The 19783-nt window shown below is 36.4% G+C and overlaps 1 protein-coding gene across 1 annotated transcript in view; it reads left to right on the top strand.

Annotated features, from left to right (window-relative positions):
• The first annotated feature begins 9994 nt into the window (after nt 1-9994).
• The window catches only part of LOC136035868 (translocating chain-associated membrane protein 1-like 1), a 67587-nt gene continuing 57798 nt past the window's right edge, over nt 9995-19783 (top strand). Inside the window, exons 1-3 of the mRNA XM_065717827.1 lie at nt 9995-10063; nt 10479-10594; nt 14166-14408. Coding sequence (XP_065573899.1) covers nt 9995-10063; nt 10479-10594; nt 14166-14408 — 428 coding nt within the window. The remainder of the gene's footprint in view (nt 10064-10478; nt 10595-14165; nt 14409-19783) is intronic.

Below are 19783 nucleotides of genomic sequence, written 5' to 3'. Positions count from 1 at the left end.
TTATCTATATATATAAAAATAAGTTGTCTGTGGATCTGTGGATCGTGGATCAGGTGACGTCACCTGAAAAAACTGGATCAGGTGACAACAAAACTGAAAAAACTAAAAAAAGGCAAAAACTACAAAAAAAACTAAAAACTAATAAAAAAAATGAAAAAGCTAAAAAACTAAAAAAACTAAAAAAAGGCAAAAAACTACAAAAAAAACTAAAAACTAATAAAAAAGCTAAAAAACTAAAAAAACTAAAAAAAGGCAAAAACTACAAAAAAAAATAAAAACTAATAAAAAAAATAAAAACGCTAAAAAACTAAAAAAACTAAAAAAACTAAAAAAAGGTAAAAAACTAAAAAAACTAAAAACTAAAAAAAAACTAAAAAAAAGGAAAAAACTGAAAAATAAGCTAAAATAAAGGTAAAAACCAATAAAAACTAAAAAAAAAACTGAAAAAAACTAAAAAAAGGCAAAAACTACAAAAAAACTAAAAACTAATAAAAAAAAGTAAAAAAGCTAAAAAACTAAAAAAACTAAAAAAAGGTAAAAAACTAAAAAAATAAAAAAAACTAAAAAAAAGGAAAAAACTGAAAAATAAGCTAAAATAAAGGTAAAAACCAATAAAAAACTAAAAGAAAAAAAGGAAAAAACTAAAAAAAATTTTCATCTAAAAAACTAAAAAAAAACTAAAAAAGGTAAAAACTAAAAGAACTAAAAAAGAAAAAATAAATGACGACACTCAAAGAGAAAGCGACCAGGACAAAAGGAATGTTCGATTAGCAATCAACAAAGCACCGGGACACAGGGAGTATAAATGACGACCAGGACATAAGTAAAAAAAAAAAACTAACAAAACTAAAAAGAAGGTAAAAACTACAAAAAAAACTAAAAAGAAAAAAAAACTAAAAACTAATAAAAAAACTAAAAAATCTAAAAATCTAAATAAACTAAAAAAGAAAAAAAAGGAAAAAAATAAAGGAGAAAAACAAAACTAAAAAACGAATGTATATACAGACCGGGACACCGGGATACAAATGACGACCGGGACACAGGGAATATAAATGACGACCGGGACACAGGGACACAACTACAACGGGGACACCGGGGGAAACAGGGGGATATAAATGACGACCGGGACACCGGGACAGGGAATGGTCGATTAGCAATCACCATCAACAAAGCTCAAGGGCAATCATTAGAATCATGAGGTATAGATCTGAATACAGATTGTTTTCCCATGGACCATTATATGTTGCATGTTCAAGAGTCGGTAAACCTGACAATCTATTTATATGCAAAGACAATGGGACAGCAAAGAATGTTGTATATTCGCAAGTTTTACGTAGTTAAAACCATATATATATATATATATATATATATATATATATATATATATATATATATATATATATATATATATATATTATATATATATATATATATATATATATATATATATATATATCTATATTCACAGGTGGGACATAGGGACACAACTACAATGGCGCGTAACGACTTACGCGCGCGGGGGGGCTTGGGGGGGGGCGCGAAGTGCCCCCACCAACTAGGTGTTGGGGTGGCGCGAAGCGCCACCCCAACAGCTAGTATATATATATATAAATAAGTTGTCTGTGTGTGTGTGTGTGTCGGGTGACGTCATGTTTGTGTGTTGACTGACGTCATGTTTGTCGACTAACGTCATTATAAGGATTGAGCTGTATGCGTCATGAAGTTGTTTGTCGACTAACGTCATGTTTGTCAACTGATGAAATTACATACCGGGACACAAATGACGACCGGGAACCTCAAAGAGAAATTACAAACTGGGACACCCGGACACAAATCACGACCGGGACACAGGGAATATAAATGACGACCGGGACACAGGGATACGACTACAACGGGGACGCCGGGGGCACAGGCGGGATATATAAATGACGACCGGGACACAGGGATTGTTCGAATAGAAATTACAGACCGGGACGCAAATGACGACCGGGACACAGGGAATATAAATGACGACCGGGACACTCAAAGAGAAATTACAAACTGGGACACCGGGACACAAATGACGACCGGGACACAGGGAATATAAATGACGACCGGGACACAGGGACACATCATTAGAATAATGAGGTATAGATCTGAATAGATCTGAATACGGATTGTTTTTCCCATGGACAATTATATGTTGCATGTTCAAGAGTCAGTAAACCTGACAATCTATTTATATGCACCGACAATGGTGCATATAAATAAAACCTAACAAAAAACAAAACTAATTCTAAAATATTCAGGTAATTTTCTATTTTGAAATAAAAACTAAAAATTATTGCTCAGACAACATAAATATTTTTGATGTTTACATAATAGCTTTATTGGTTCTGGACTGAAAACTATATATATATATATATATATATATATATATATATATATATATGTATATATATATATATATATATATATATATATCCTCCTTTATTTTTCAGTTTTTTTCCTTTTTTTAGTTTTTTTTTGTTTTTCAGTTTTTAGTTTTTTTTTATGTTGCATGTTCAAGAGTCGGTAAACCTGACAATCTATTTATATGTCCCCCAACGGTAGTTTTTATATATATAGATAGATTCGGTCGTTATTTGTGTCCCGGTGTCCCTGTCTGTAATTTCTCTTTGAGTGTCCCGGTCGTCATTTATATTCCCTGTTTCCTGGTGTCCTGGTCGTCATTTGTGTCCCGGTGTTCCGGTCTGTAATTTCATCAGTTGACAAACATGACGTCGTCATAACAAACATGACGACAACTAACTTCATGACGACATACAGCTCAATCCTAATGACGTCAGTCGACAGACAGACAAACAACTTATTTTTATATATCTATATATATAAAAATAAGTTGTCTGTCTGTCTGTCTGTGGATCAGGTGACGTCATGTTTCTGTGTCCACTGACGTCATGAAATTAGTTGTCGTCATTTTTGCTATGACGGTGACGTCATTAATGGTATTTAAGACATGCGTTCACGGAAAAATGTTTAATTGTAAAATGACTGAAGAACCTACAATGGCAACAGCCGAGGAAGCTGCTCAAAGAGTCTATGCCAAAAAACTTGCTGCTGATAGAGAAAGTAAGAAAAGAAAGCGTGCCGAGGAATCACAAGAACAGCAAGAAAACAGGCTTGCAGCTGATAGAGAAAGTAAGAAAAGAAAGCGTGCCGAGGAATCACAAGAACAGCAAGAAAACAGGCTTGCGGCTAAAGAACGCAAAACCGCGCAGTTAGATGAAAATCCACCTGGAAAGCGAGAGTCAAAACATATCAAAACTGAAAATGATAGCGATGATGATTGGGTTTGGGATTTTGACTTGGATAAGGTCATCAATGCCTACCAGATTTAAGTTAAAAAACAAAGGTTCGGCGATATGTACTTCATAGTGACGCTGAAAAATAAAGAAGAAAAAAAAACTGAAAAAATGTAAAAAAAAATAAAAAAACTAAAAAGAAAAAACACTCAAAGATAAATTACAGACCGGGACACAAATGACGACCGACACAGAGGGAATATAAATGACGACCAGGAACCTCAAAGAAAAATTACAGACTGGGGACACCCGGACACAAATCACGACCGGGAATATAAATGACGACCGGGACGCAGGGAAACAACTACAACGGAGACGCCGGGGGCACAGGCGGGATATATAATTGACGACTGAGACACAGGGATTGTTTGAATAGAAATTACAGACGGGGACACAAATGACAACCGGGACACTGGGACACAGGGAATATAAATGACGACCGGGACACTCAAAGAGAAAATACAAACTGGGACACTAGGACACAAATGACGACCGGGACACAGGGAATATAAATGCTATTTATATGCAAAGACAATGGGACAGCGAAGAATGTTGTATATTCACATGTTTTACGTAGTTAAAAATATGTATTTATATATATCTCTATTCACAGGTGGGACACAGCTACAATGGCGCGTAACTAATATGGCGCGTAACGACTTACGCGCGCGGGGGGCTTGGGGGGGCGCGAAGCGCCCCACCAACTAGGTGTTGGGGTGGCGCGAAGCGAGTTGTGTGTATACATGTTTGTTTGTTTGTAAAAAGAGCGTTTGCATATGACGTCATTATTAGTACATAAGGCTTTGTATATGCACAGACATATAAATATAAATGCTATTTATATGCACAGACAATGGGACAGCGAAGAATGTTGTATATTCGCATGTTTTACGTAGTTAAAAATATATATTTATATCTATCTCTATTCACAGGTGGGACACAGGGACACAGCTACAATGGCACGTAACTAATATGGCGCGTAACGACTTACGCGCGCGGGGGGGCTTGGGGAGGCGCGAAGCGCCCCACCAACTAGGTGTTGGGGTGGCGCGAAGCGCCACCCCAACAGCTAGTATAGATATATATATATATATATATATATATATATATATATATATATATATATATATATATATATATATATATATATATATATATATGTATATATCTCTATTCACAGGTGGGACACAGGGACACAACTACAATGGCGCGTAACGACTTACGCGCGCGGGGGGGCTTGGGTGGCACGAAGCGCCACCCCAACAGCTAGTTATCTATATATATATATAAATAAGTTGTTTGTGTGTGTCTGTTGACTGGCGTCATGTTTGTCGACTGTCAACTGACGTCATATTTGTCAACTGACGTCATGTTTGTCGACTGACGTCATTATAAGGATTGAGGATTATGCCTTCGTGAAGTTGTTTGTCGACAGACGAAATTACAGACCGGGACATCGGGATACAAATGACGACCGGGACACAGGGAATATAAATGACAACCGGGACACAGGGAATATAAATGACGACCGGGACACAGGGAATATAAATGACGACCGGGACACAGGGAATATAAATGACGACCGGGACACAGGGACACAACTACAACGGGGATGCCGGGGGGGTACAGGGGGGATGTATAAATGACGACAGGGATGTTCAAGAGTCGGTAAACCTGACAATCCCGGGACACATATGACGACCGGGACACAGGGAATATAAATGACGACCGGGACACAGGGAATATAAATGACGACCGGGACACTCAAAGAGAAATTACAGACTTACGCGCGCGGGGGGCTTGGGGGGGGGGGCGAAGCGCCACCCCAACAGCTAGTTAATAAATAAAATAGGATACCTATTTCCAAAAAGTATGTCCCTGATAAAGTTTAGTTCTGCTGTGATGTGGGAACCAGAATAGATACAGCTCTTTTAACTTATGGGGGATGGTTTGATTTAAAATGCAGATATCTTTTGGTTTATGTTTGTTTTCTGTAAATAGTAAAATTGGGTTTTACGACTGATTACAATAGCTCTTTTAAGTTTTTTGGGATGGTTGATTTGTTTCAGTAAATATGAATTTAACGCCCAATTTTCAATATATTGTACATAAATATTCACCAGTAACTTGGAGAGGGATGCTCCCATCAGTAATCCCATTAGGTCACACTCCTATGTGAAATCATAAGTCCAACCACTGTTCATGTTTAAATAGGACGGGGCTGTGGAGTGACTTCACTGTTTCTAGTGTTTTGTCTTGCATAAATAATTGTCAGTAGCTCAAGCTACAAACGTACGGAATGTTATACTTCATTAACATTAACCTGACTTCACTTCTTGGGTGCGTTTCATTTAATTAAGAAGTGCCAACCCTTTTTTTGCCATTCGCACATTATTGTTACTTTGTATGAGTCGGACACTTTTTTTTGGGGGGGGGGGTCAAACTAGGTAGTCTGTAGACAAACAATTGCCTGTAGCTCGGTAGCGGTAAAGAATTGGAACTCGGTCGTTTTTCTAACATTGAGACGGAAAATGGATGAGATGAACGGGAAATAGAGACGGTGTAGAAACATTCGTGCTCTTCAGAATAGCACAAATTATTGATTTAGTCATGGTCTTGCTCTTTTGAAAGACTATAAATCAGATTACAGTTCATGGTTAGATAGTATTGTGTAAAGGAGCGATATTGCTGTTTCTATTGTCTTTTATTGCAATAATATTCCCCAAGCGTTGATGGACTTTTGATAAAAATATGACTAACATATGAATAAAATGTTTATTTGTTTCGTTTTGCATGACGTATTTCACCCTGATCGCCTGGTTGTAGCACAGTGGATCAATGGTGTGCTCGACAATATTGGGCCCGGGCTTTGATCCCCGCCGCAGCAAGGCTAGTCGACAGGCTTGCTACTTGCCCCTGTAAAAATACCCAGCAATTGATACGTCGAATCAACGCCGTATGCGCCAGCAATGGCTCTGGAGGGTTGTTAATCTTGTTTTTTTTTGCATTTTATATTATTCAGAGCAACAATTAAGACTAATGAACAATATAGATTGAAATTTTTAAATTGTTAGATTGAAATACGTTCTGAGACCATACTGGCTATGCATGACGTATGAAAACAAAGAAAGGGAATAAAAAATGAAAAAACAAATAGGTGAAAAAACGAGGATTTTATCAGCCAGTAGCTAAATATGAAAAACAAGCAAATATTTCGACAAGGACCTCCGCCAAGTCGTCCTCAGTGCTAAAAAAAAAAAAAAAAAAAAAAAAAAAACAACAGCAAAATCTAACCTTTATAAGTGAACTACACGAGAGGAAGACAGATACTGACTCAACCAACAAAAAACCAAGTTTAAATCAATGAAAGAGAAGTTACCAATTAGATTGAATAAGTATCCTTTGCCTTGCAACAGATTTCGCCTGTCTACAATTTCGGTTTTCATTACATATGCGGACAGGTTGTCTTAAATTAGACTGAGCGGAAGTATTCATAGAGTCTTTTAATATTAAATTATTATAAATTGGGCTTAAGGAAATATCTCCCGTGTCTCTATTTATAGCCAAATTTCTATGTATATGTTTTTTTTTTATCTCAATAGCCTCTTTAAAAGATTGCGGTAGACCATTTACAGTAGATATTAAAGTTGCCTCTTCAAAAAGAACTAAATGGGCAGGATTTTTGTATATATGCTGGGCCAGAGCTGAATCAAAGTTGTCATTTTTATTTTCCAATCTCAGGGACTTATCTATTGAAATTTTGTGTTCTTGCAATCGTTGTTTTTTTGTTTTTTTTTTAGCACTGAGGACGACTTGGCGGAGGTCCTTGTCGAAATATTTGCTTGTTTTTCATATTTAGCTACTGGCTGATAAAATCCTTGTTTTTTCACCTATTTGTTTTTTCATTTTTTATTCCCTTTCTTTGTTTTCATATGTTAGATTGAAATGAGTTTTAGCGTCAATTTGAGTGGGGGCAAGAATGGCATTTGCCTTTCCACCCCTATATTTTGAAATATACCCGTTTTGAGGGTATTTTCAGTGGAAAGTGCCTCTTTTGATACATTCATTGAGAAAAAATTTACAAAGAAAGACGAATTTGCCTCACCCCAATTTTGAAAGTATGGTTAGATAAGAAAGGTGTATATATAGTATTTGGTGTAGGTAGTATTTCCTACATTTCCTTTGTACAGCACAATTTTGAAAGATTTTGAAAAGATTTTGGGTCCCCTTGGACCCAAAATTCAGCATGAATCCGCAAATATAAAATAGCCGATCAAAAAATAACTCTCCCAAAACTTAAACCTTATAACTTAAGGGTCCAGAAGGTCCAGAAATAACATTATTTTTAGTGTTGCACAGATAATTGATACAAGAAGAAGAAGAATATTTTTTAGAAGAAGAAGAAGAATATAATTGATACAATAAGAAGATATAATTGATAAAAGAAGTACAGCAATTGTTGTACTTCTTTGCGTGATCAGAAATACAACGTTATGTTCCAATTTAGATATTATCCCCTTTTCTATCTTAACTATTATGAGTTTAAGATGTATCAAAAAATGCAATATTTGTAAAAGCGGCACTACTGACAGACTGGTTCAGGGTTATTGAGATAGGTCGGAGTTGGTCGCAGGATTCAGGACTCTTCACTTTGGGTTTGACGCGAACGTACGCTCTCTTACGAGCACTAGGGAATCCTTGCTCTTGAAAACACTGGTTATTAATGGAGGAGAGTGACTTGGCAAGGAAAATAGCGAATTCATGTAACAACTTTAAAGGAAGCTAGTCAGGGTAGGACACACAGTTCCTATTCAGCTTCTTAAGCTCCTTGTAAACGGCAAACTCGAAAATTTCTCCTATATTATCAATCTCTGCCTCAGTAATGAGAGACTCGATTTCTGAACTGATGATTGACAGAAAGGTGGTACCGATGCCAACAAAAAAGGAGCTCACCTCCGTAGCCGATAATACGATACCATACTTTTTCAATACCCTTAAGTCACTGGGTGTCGTTTTGCTAGCAAATCTTTTATTTGTGTGGATCTGTTGTAAGTAAGAGCATGGTTTTGTCCTTCACATATTGTCTCTTCGCTCGCATGTTCAGTTTGACAATATAGTTCCGTAACTTGGCTGAAACAACTCAATCGCCGTTGCTGTGAAGGCGCCAGCGAGTCTTAATTAAGTCCTTGAAGTCGCTTGTGATCCATGGTTTAGCAGGTTTATCAGTATCGGTAACGGTAGTGACTTTATTCGGGAAACAAACATAGAACTTCTCCTTAAGTACTCCGAACGTAGAAAACGCATCTCTTGTTTGTGGTCGTATAGCAGTTTTGACTCGTTTGGTTTTGGGGTTGCTGAATTTGCTTCCCAGAAAATTATGAAATGATCGGAATTCTGGAGGGGTCCTGGGGACTGCGGTGCATCATAGAAGTCTTTGAGGTTCATTAAGATCAATTCAAGTATGCTGCCACTCAGATGGATCGGTATTGCGACAAATTGCCGCAAACCCAAGACACTGAAAAACCCACTGTTTGTTTGTTTGGCTAAAGTCACCAGCAATCACAAAGGCAGGAGAGGCATACTTTTGGCGCATTTTATCTACGAAAAACTGTATGTGCTCAAGAGTATTAAAGTAGCCAGTGTAGCCTTTAATGTGACAATTAATAGCCTTTAATGGACAATTATATGTTGGCTGTTCAAGGGTCAGTAAACCTGACAATCTATTTATATGCACAGACAATGGGACAGCGAAGAATGTTGTATATTCGCAAGTTTTACGTAGTTAAAAACATATATATATATATATATATATATATATATATATATATATATATATATATATATATATATATATATATATATACATATATATATATATATATATATATATATATATATATATATATATAGTAGCCTTTAATGCGCACTGACTCAGAAGTAATGTCCCAGCATTCACTTATTATTGTGATGGAGGCGTTATTCTACTTGATTATAACTTCGAGTTCGTCGGTTTTATTGTTGAAGGAACGCGCGTTACACATAGGCAGCTTTTGTTTAGCTGAAAACCACTGAGGACGTAGAGCAGGCGGTGTTTTGTCACAGTCGCTAATCACAACCGGTTCGCTATACTAAAGAGTGAGCACAGGCGGCGTTACATGAGCAGGAAAACAATTTACTAGTACTAGGCAACTTGGTCTATGCGGCAGGGCTTTAGTCTTGGTCCTAGATGAAATTAAGAATGGTATCTTCATCTCTCTTTTGAGTCTACCTACACGTTTCCCGCAATGAAAGTGTTTGATAGATGTTGTGGCTATGGTAGAGCCATCTGGTGGCGCTTTTAGAAGTTTAAATTGCAGTAGCTGCAAAATGTAGATGGCGCCACCATCAAGCAAGGTAAATAAGATTAAAAATGGTTGATCTTCTCGTATTTAATTTCCATGACAGTAACACTAAGCAAGATCAGGAACACTAAGTCTTTGGTTACTGACACCATCACTGCAGGAAACTCGGAAAAAACCATCACAAAACAAGCTAAACTTAGATGACAAGGGTCAGCTATTTCCTGTGAGCATAGCGCTCATAGCGCCATCTATTTTGCCATTCCAAGGGGTAGATGTAACCAAATAAAACTAAAACACGGGAATTTAGCAATGAGAAACGATGTTAAACATAGCAGTGAAGCCTTGACAGCAAATGACTATAATGAACGTCTTACTTGTGTAATCGCATGTGTTTGCGTGCGGTGTCACTTTTGATTGGACATTGAAGTAAAATTAGCTCAGTATCAGTTTGCAGTCTGAGTCCAAACGTAGAAACGACAAAAAACAGCACATATTCCTTGAAAACGAAGTATGTCACCCACTAAAAATTTAAGGAGTTTAGTAAATTAGAGGCTGCACAAATCTATTCTCCAAAATTATTTAAGTAAGCTATATACAACAAGTGGTAAAAAGCAAGGGTGGTGGTGAGGACGAGGTGGAGTGAAGAACAACTCCATGAATGTCTAAGGCTACAATTTTTATCCTTTTAAAAATTTATTGTTTTTTTAGAAAAACAACCGCAAGCTCCATCTCTTGAAGTTTAATTTCTCTTTAAGATCAGTTTTTATGTCTCTAATGATTTTTATTTTTGTAGAAAATCAACCGCAAGCTCCATCTCTCCAAGATTAAGCACAGTGAATTCAATGAGTCTGGCCAACTAACAACATTCTTCCTGAGCTCAGCTGCCTGGGGCATCATCATTCTTGTTAGGTAGTCGTCTCTTTTCTTTAGCCTAGTTGATAATTTTTTCCATCCTTTGCTATAGGGAGAACTGCTATAGGGAGACCGAACAAGATGTAGTTTACCTGTTTTGTAAGTTATCAGGTAGACAATAATGGAGGGATCCCCTTTCCCCATATAGGTCGGATCCGGTACGAATTTAAGAGCCTAGCAATTTTTTCTGATCAAGCTTGGCCGGTGGATAGCTGATGACGTGAATCTAGGAGCTCCAAATCATCGTGTCACCAACCGAGGTCCGTTGAAACCTTAACCAGAGGATAAAAATCGACATGGCTGAGTTACCGACACAGGCATGTTTCTTCAAAAAATATCTTGACGACAACAAATCTAACTTCTTAACGCTATCAAAAACATTATAGGATGGAGAATAATTACATAAATAGCTATGTTATTTTATTGTTATTATTTTTATTATTAATATTACTTTTATAATAAAACTATTTTTTTAGTTTTTCTATTCACTCTGAGTGATCAGTTTGGCTATTCAACTCTAAGGTATAAGATTTTTTTTTTCTGGAAATAGCTATCATAACCCCAGATGCGCTGAATCCGCACAAGAGTGAAAATTGTGCCCAGTGTTTGAAAATGGTGATTCGTGTTTTACAAAATGAATTTTGATAATTTTGAAAATGAATAATGGGCCCATTATCGTTGAGAAAGTAGAGGATGATAATCGGATGGCAGTGCCGTTTAGAAGGAATGCCTAAAAGGCGCGCTGTATATCAAATTTTTAAGCAACTTCAACCTGGAAGACCCAACAAGAGACGGCTCGAAAACACTGGATGACCCAAGCAGAGATGACTTGACAAGCTTTAGCCCCAGCTCCTCCTGTCACCAACCGAGGTTCAACAGAACCAAGAGGAACTAAAAATTCTGAAGGTCTGGACCTGTTGGGCTAGGGTGAAAGATCAAACAGAGTTGGTAGATGTAATGGACCTGTTGGGCTAGGGTAAAAGATCAAACAGAGCTGGTAGATGTAATGGACCTGTTGGGCTAGGGTAAAAGATCAAACAGACTTGGTAGATGTAATGGACCTGTTGGGCTAGGGTAAAAGATCAAACAGAGTTGTTAGATGTAACGGAGCTGACAATTGGACCTGTTGGGCTAGAGTGAAAGATCAAACAGAGTTGGTAGATGTAATGGACCTGTTGGGCTAGAGTTAAACATCAAACAGAGTTGGTAGATGTAATGGACCTATTGGGCTAGAGTAAAAGATCTAACAGAGTTGGTAGATGTAATGGACCTTTTGGGCTAGGGTAAAAGATCAAACAGAGTTGGTAGATGTAACGGAGCTGACAATTGGACCTGTTGGGCTAGAGTGAAAGATCAAACAGAGTTGGTAGATGTAATGGACCTATTGGGCTATAGTAAAATATCTAACAGAGTTGGTAGATGTAATGGACCTGTTGGGCTAGGGTAAAAGATCAAACAGAGTTGGCAGATGTAATGGAGCTGACGATAGTCCTTCAATCACCAAGGCTAATGAATAATGTAATATGTTGCTTATATTGTGTTTTTAGAGTTTTTCACTCTAAATGTGATATTCATATCTTTCATCTTGGCTTTTATAAGAAAAAGTGAAAAAATTAATATATCTTTTAAAATTTGTTAACTATCCCTAAATAAATAAGTAATGTATAAACAATAATGCAATATAGCAAAAATACAGATAATGATAATACTAATTAAGTGTAGTAATAAATAATAACTAAATAACATCTGGTAAATACATTAAATATTTGCATTCACAATGATAGTAAACTTATAAAGAAATTAAATAAAAAGGACAAGTTTTTTTTAATTGAAAGTCAGGAGTGACATTAAAACTTTAAACGAACAGAAATTATTCCGTATATGAAAGGGGCTGTCCCCTCCTCAAGGTCCCTCTCTTTATCGCTAAAGTAATTGTTTTAAAAAGTAGAGTTGTGATAAAGAATCAATCTTCGCCGTAAAGAGCGTGGCGTTGAGGAGGGGACAGCCCCATTCATATATGGAATAATTACTATTCGTTTCCAGTTCTAATGTCACTCCTTACTTTCAGTTAAAAAAAACTTGTTTTTTATATTTCTGAACGTTTTTGAATTAATGTAGGTTTTGATTTTGGCTCACCGTGCATGAATAATTAAAACGAAATTTGTATATTAATTTTACTTTTTTTTACCTAAACGGTTTTCTATAAATTTTAATCGGACGATTTTGAGAAAAAAGACTGGGTAGGGGGCCTAGTTGCTTTCCAATTTTTTGGTTACTTAAAAGGCCGCTAGAATTTTTAATTTTATTTGCGAACGTTTTTATTAGTAATAAATATACATAATTTACGAATTAATTTACGTAACGAACTTCTATATTCGTATGTTTTTATTACGTGTATGAGGGGGCTCGCCCTCTCGTCAATACCTCGCTCTTTACGCTAAAATTAACAAATTTTGTTCCAACTCTTTAAGAATGACCACTGAATCCCAAAGCCCGTTTAATTAAAATAAACAGCTCTTTTGAAATTACTAAAAATACTTTAGCGTAAAGAGTGAGGTATTGAGGAGGGGAGCGAGGTATTGAGGAGCCCTTCCCCTGGGGACTGTGGAGGATTAAGTCGTCGTCTAGACATAGTTATTAGATATTTCGACTATGCTGAACAAAATGGCTATTATTTAAAATCAGCACAAAAATCCAATTCTTTTGATGTATCTGTTGCTATCGAAATTCCGTTTTTAGAGTTTCAGTTACTACTGAGCCAAGTCGCTCCTTACTTATAGTTCGTTACCACGAACTGTTTGAAAAGCAATCGAAGCTAATTATTTTCTGCCTAATTTTTTTCTTCGCCCTGGTATCATATATGTCTTTCTTTAATCTCTATTTTTCTGTATATGTTCGTCTTTTATATATAGGCTGCTATACGTGAAGCGTTGTAAGTGAAAAGTTAGTTTTTATTTTCTTTCCACATTGGAGGCGAAGGTGGTGTTCGTATTACAGTTTTGTTAGGTTTATAATTTGAAGGCTGTTTTTATTATAATTATCTATAAAAGGTTACGTATTTAGAATCCATTCGGGAAATAAAGGAGATATCGTCTGACTTTTTTTCAGAATACACTCTATTTAGTATTCAAATTCGGTGAAGGTACGCTTAATGAAAAAAATGCAAGAGATGAAGAATGGTAAAGACCGTTCACCTCCAGGGTAGGTAGCACCAACCCTCTTGCTAGGGGTCGATGGATTTTTTGAGATCCATCCACCATCCAGGGATGGCGGATCCACCATCCAGGATCTCAAACACCCCATTAGGGATGTTTGAGATCTAGAAAGAAAAATAATTAGTTATTCTATGACAAGGTTTTCGGAAGCTGCTCTTCTTTTGTATAAATACTTAAAAGAAATAGAGCAGAATTAAAATACAACTTCCTTTTCCTTCCTCTCTTTCTCATTTCTTCTTCTCTCTCTTGCCCTCTCTTTCCTTTTTTCTTTTGTTTTTTCTCTTTTTCTCTCTCTCACCCTCTCTTTCCCTTTTTCTCTCTCTCACGCCTTTTCATATTACTTATCTTTCTAGTGAGACATGGGGACTGGATATATATAGTGAGCCATGGGGACTGGATATATCAAGCATATGGAAAGGTTATCCCCACACTTTCTTGCCTTATATTTTGAAATTTTTCTACATAATTCAGATCGCCTACTGGCTACACTGGGTTCCCGAATTATATTTTCAGAGAATAAAGCCTATAGAATACTCAAGACGACTTGGCTATATTATCCCCTATTTTTTTGCTGTCACTTTGCTCTACGTCTTAAAGTAAGTTTTTTTTCTTTTTTCTCTACTTGTTCTTCTTTTAAATTATCTTTTTGTTATTATTATTCTTTAGTATCATGTATAGCTTTTTCATTTTATGTATTTTTGTTATATTATTTTATTATTGTAATTTATAATTACTTAAGACAAATTGGTAGTTAGTGTGTGTATCGGTTGGTAGCTTAGAAAAAAGCTAAGAACTCTCCTAAGACAACATTGCTTCATGGACTAAGAAACGATTAAAACTTTCACTATATTATTAGCAAAGGCGGTGGTAATTCTAAACGTATCTGAAGCTGATATCTTTTGTGATTTATCTCGCTGAAGCTCCTCAAGTAGGATCCCTATACCCATTCAAGTTCTCCTGGTAGGGTCCCGGAACTCGCATCTCCGACAATAATTTGATATTACACGTTTTGTTCGGACTATGCTGAAATACAAAGACAAGACAGAAAATATTCCTCGTGTAGCGATAATACATGAATTTTAAATATGCATCTGCTATTATAATGCTATTATGATATGCATCTACTGTTATAATACAAGATGAATTTTAGATATTCTACTAAATACTCTATACTCATCCACAATTCATATACTATTGTTATAGTAGATGCATTTAAATGCTCTATACATTGAGGTTGCGTTAATGGATACCTGTAACACATCACAGGGAGAAGAGCGTTAATCAATTATCGTCAGGGAGAGGAGGGGAAAGTCTTTTTGTGTTTGTATTTGGCATATAAAATATATTGATTGCTTATTGTAGTAAAGTAATTATAATATTGGCTTCTAAAAACACCGATTTAGAATTCAAGGAGTGAAAACTTTCCTCGTATTTGGCCGTTAAGGCCAAGGCCTATCCAGGGGGATACCGATTTGGACCCTCACTCCGAAATTTTTTGTCTGACGTGATAAAAATTAATATATATGCATATACATATATATATAAGTTTTTGATGTGTTTTGCGAAAAAAAATGCGTAAAAACGTCCCTCTCCCCTTTCCTCGAACAAAAATCCTGGATATGGCATTGATTGAGGCATTAATTTTTTATTTTTGGAAATGCTAAATAATCTCATTAATGCAAAATCAAATTCAATCAAAGGCTTTGATTCTAAAAGTTAAACAATTAAGAACGTAGAGCTAAAAGATTTGGCTACTGACCGGCTCCTTTCCTTGTAAATACTTTATCCCTGCTAAAAATCAAGAAAACTTTGTTGTTCATTCTTCTTCTATTTTATCTTAGTATTTTAATATTTCTTTTATCACCAACTGTTTTTTTCTCACAAGTTTTTATTCAGTTTGACTCTTCACTTTGATTATTGAATTCTGATTATTCGATCTATTCAGGTATTCAATTTAGAGACTTTAAGTACATAAAAATCTAAAGAGTATGGCTTTTTATTTTATTGTCTTATTATTACTATTTTAACTGTTATATCTATCAGTGCTGTCACTTACTTGAAGTACTTTTACTTGAAGTACTACTTAAGTAAAATTTTCCATTACTTGTACTTGTACTTAAGTAAAAACTCTAGAGTGTACTTATTACTTGATACTTAAGTAAGATTACGAAATACTTATTACTTAAGATACTTTTAATGTACTTTTTTTTTCAAATACTTTACCTTTGACACGAACATTTTGTGTGTGTGTGCTTTGGCAATGTACAAGAAAACATCACCTTTAGATTTAGAGCAAACTCAGATATAGCTTTTGTGTGTGTGTGCTTTGGCAATATACAAGAAAACATCACCCTTTAGATTTAGAGTAAACTCAGATATAGCTCCATGCCCTATTTTTGGATATGAAATAAGGTATTTGTTGCTGACGAAAAAAATTATAGTATGATTATCACTTGGTTTAATTTTTTTTTTAAAGTTATATAACAAAGAAAATTGAAATTATTTCACAGTTCAATGGTCGACAGTGAGCTAAAATCCCCTGTTTTGTGCTAAATGTTGCATACTGTAGTCCATTTGGGCTAATATTTCTGACATTAGCGTTTAAGTTTTTCATATCGTCAACTGAACCAGATTTCTACCATTTCATCATCTTCAGGACCATATTATTGGTAAAACTACTGAAGCTTTGAATCTTTGCCCATGTAAATGTTGTCTGCAATAAACAAGTCTAGGGAATTCTTGCTGGATCCAATGCAGTGGTATTTTGTCAAATTTGTTCCAGCAAATTCAGGTATTCAGACGAATCTGACTTCAGATTTGTCACTCCATTCCTAAGTTATAGGCCCTACTAAATTAAAGGAAAACTCAACTTTCTTAAGACTTGAAACCCTCTCCCCCTCGCCCTATTTGGGATAAAGTTTGTGATACCAAAACTTGATATGAGCCCTGATCTTAGGCATCTTTGGTCTAGTTTTCATTCGGATCCGTTACTCCATTTGTAAGTTATACTAAATTAAACAGAAAACTTAAATTTTTCAGGAATTAAAATCCACTCCCCCTTGTTAAATTTGAGCTAGGGTCTTTATCTCAAAACTTGATATGTGTCATGGTCTTAGGCCTCTTTGGCTCAATTTTCATTCAGATCCATCACTCCAGTTGCAAGTTACTCTGAATTAAACGAAAAACTGTTTTTAGCAGGTAAAGCCATCTCTTCCCTGTTTTATTTGAGCTAGGGTCTTCATCTTTCAACTTGATGTGTCTCATGATCCTTGGCACCAAATCTGGCCATCAAAATTTTCATCCAAATCCAACCAGCGTCTCTCCCCCTATACGTGATTACACAGACGGACGGACAGACAGACAGACGGACGGACGGATTTTGTAACGTCTTAGGTAGCCATGTTGGCTAATTGGATCCAAAAAAAGGAAAACAATGGCATACCATTATCCATGTATCATCATCTATTTGGATAGTGGAAATTATCCATCAAGATAGGTTTTTGAGATCTGTCTGACTGTCCGCCCGTCTGTGCAATCGAGTATAGCGGGAGAACCGCCAATCAGATTTGTATTAAAATTGAACTATTTGGATTAAAATTGAGCTTAATTAGGGCGATGGGGCTTTAAGTGTTAAAAAAATTCGAGTTTTTCATTTATTTCACTGTAACTTGCTTATGGAGATGAATTTCGATGAAAATTGAATAAAGATGCCTAAGAGTATGATATACATTGAGTTCAGGGATGGAGACCCAAGCTTAACTAAAAGTTGAGTTTTTCATTTAATTCAGTGTAACTTGCGAGAGACTGATGGATCTCAGTGAAGATTGAACCAAAGGTGCCTAAGACCGTGACAGGCCTCAAGTTTTGCGATGAAAACCCTAGCTCGAATAGAACGAAGGGGAGTGGGTTTTAAGTGCTGAAAAAAGTCAAGCTTTTGGTTTAATTTAGTATAACTTGCGAATAGAGCAACGGATCCAAATGAAAGCTAGACCAAAGATCACTAGGATCAGGGTTCATATCGAGCTCTGATATCACAAGCCCTATCTAAAATAGGGCGAGGGGGAGGGGGTTTCAAGTTTTAAGAAAGTCCAGTTTTCCTTCAGTTTAGTAGGGCCTATAACTACTTCCACCCATGGCTTGCCCAAAGCCTGGAAATAACCCTCAAAATAAGTCATACTGAAGCCAACCTTCAACCAAATACTCCATCCCCAGAGAAAAATTACTTTGTATGGCACTTGGTATTTACCAAGTGACATACAGTGATCACAAATTATGTCGGTCTGTCAGTCCCGGTCTTGCTAGTTTGGGCACTTCCAGATAAGCTAGGACGATGAAATTTGGAAGGCGTATCAGGGACCAGACCAGATTAAATTTGAAATAGTTGTTTCCCCGATTCGACCATCTGGGGGAGGGGAGTGGGAGGACGGTTAATATGGAAAAATTAGATCGGATCTTAATTAAATTTGATATTTAGAAGGATATCATGTCTCACAGCTCTTACTTTAAAATCCAACCGGATCAGGTGACATTGGAGGGGGAAATCTAAAATCTTGGAAAATGCTTAGAGTGGAGGGATTGGGATTAAACTTAGTGGGAAAAATAAGCACAAGTCCTAGATACGTGATTGGCATAAACAGAACGAATCCACTCTCTTTTGGGGAGTTGAGGGGAGGGTTAATTCTGAAAAATTAGAAAAAATGAGGTATTTTTAACTTACAAAGGAGTGATCGGATCTTGAATTTCATCGGATGAAATTTCATATTTAGAAGAACCTCGTAACTCAGATCTCATGTTTTAAATCCCGACCGGATCCAGTGTCACTGGGGGGATTTGGGGGGGGGGGAATCTTGGAAAACGCTTAGAGTGGAGTGATCAGGATGAAACTTGGTGGGAAGAATAAGCACAAGTCCTTGATACGTGATAGACATAACCGAAATGGATTCGCTCTCTTTGGGGGAGTTGGAGGGGGTGTTAATTCGGAAAAATTACAAAAATTGAGGTATTTTTAACTTAAGAGCGGGTGACCGTTCGTGAGGTATTTTAGAATTTGATATTAAGAAAGAACTCATGTCTCAGATCTCTTATTTTAAACCCCGACCAGTTCTGGTTACATTGGGGGAGAGGTGGAGGGGGAAACCAGAAATCTTGGAAAACGCTTAGAGTGGGGAGATTGGGATGAAACTTGGTGGGTAGAATAAGCAAATGTCGTAGATACGTGACTGATGAAACCGGACTGGATCCACTCTCTTTGGGGTGGTTAGGAGGTCCTTTGCTTTGGCGAGTTCGGTACTTCTGGACGTGCTAGGACAATGAAAATTGGTAGGCGTCTCAGGGACCTGCACAAATTGACTTGATAAAGTTGATTTCCCCGATTCGACCATCTGGGGGGGGGGGGCTGAAAGGAGAGGAAAAAATAGAAAAATGAGGTATTTTTAACTTGTGAGTTGGTGATCGGATCTACGTGAATTTTCATATATAAAAGGACCTTGTGTCTCAGAGCTCTTATTTTAAATGCCGACCAGCATTAAGCCTCTGATTTTTCTTTTAAATTAATCTATTGATTCTTATAATTTTGCTAGAGCTCATGCCATATGAGCTCTTGGCTCTTCCGTCCTCGTCACAAGTGCCATATGAGCTCTTAGCTCTTGTTTTATTCCTTTTTTCTCAGAAGATTTTCGACTTAGTCTCTTGGTTTTTGCCACTTCATGGTGTGAAAACTGATGCTAGAAATAGATAGGTTGCAACTTCTGCCGTATTGTCTTCTAGTATATTTAAATGTGTGCTAGTATATTTAAAAGTGTGATTCATTCTCTCAACTCTTCTTTTTAAAACAGTAAAAAACTTCAGCGTAAAGAGCGGGGCGTTGATGAGGAATCCGCCCCTTTCGTATACGAAGTAATTTCTGTTCGTTTTAAGTTTTAATGTCGCTCCTTACTTTCAGTCAAAAAACTTTTTTTTTAATTTAATTTCT

The sequence above is a fragment of the Artemia franciscana genome, chromosome 14 (genome assembly GCF_032884065.1).
Source record: "Artemia franciscana chromosome 14, ASM3288406v1, whole genome shotgun sequence".
Lineage (NCBI taxonomy): Eukaryota > Metazoa > Arthropoda > Branchiopoda > Anostraca > Artemiidae > Artemia > Artemia franciscana.
The sequence above is the reverse complement of the archived record's forward strand: the minus strand, read 5'-3'. Positions and strand labels throughout refer to the sequence as shown.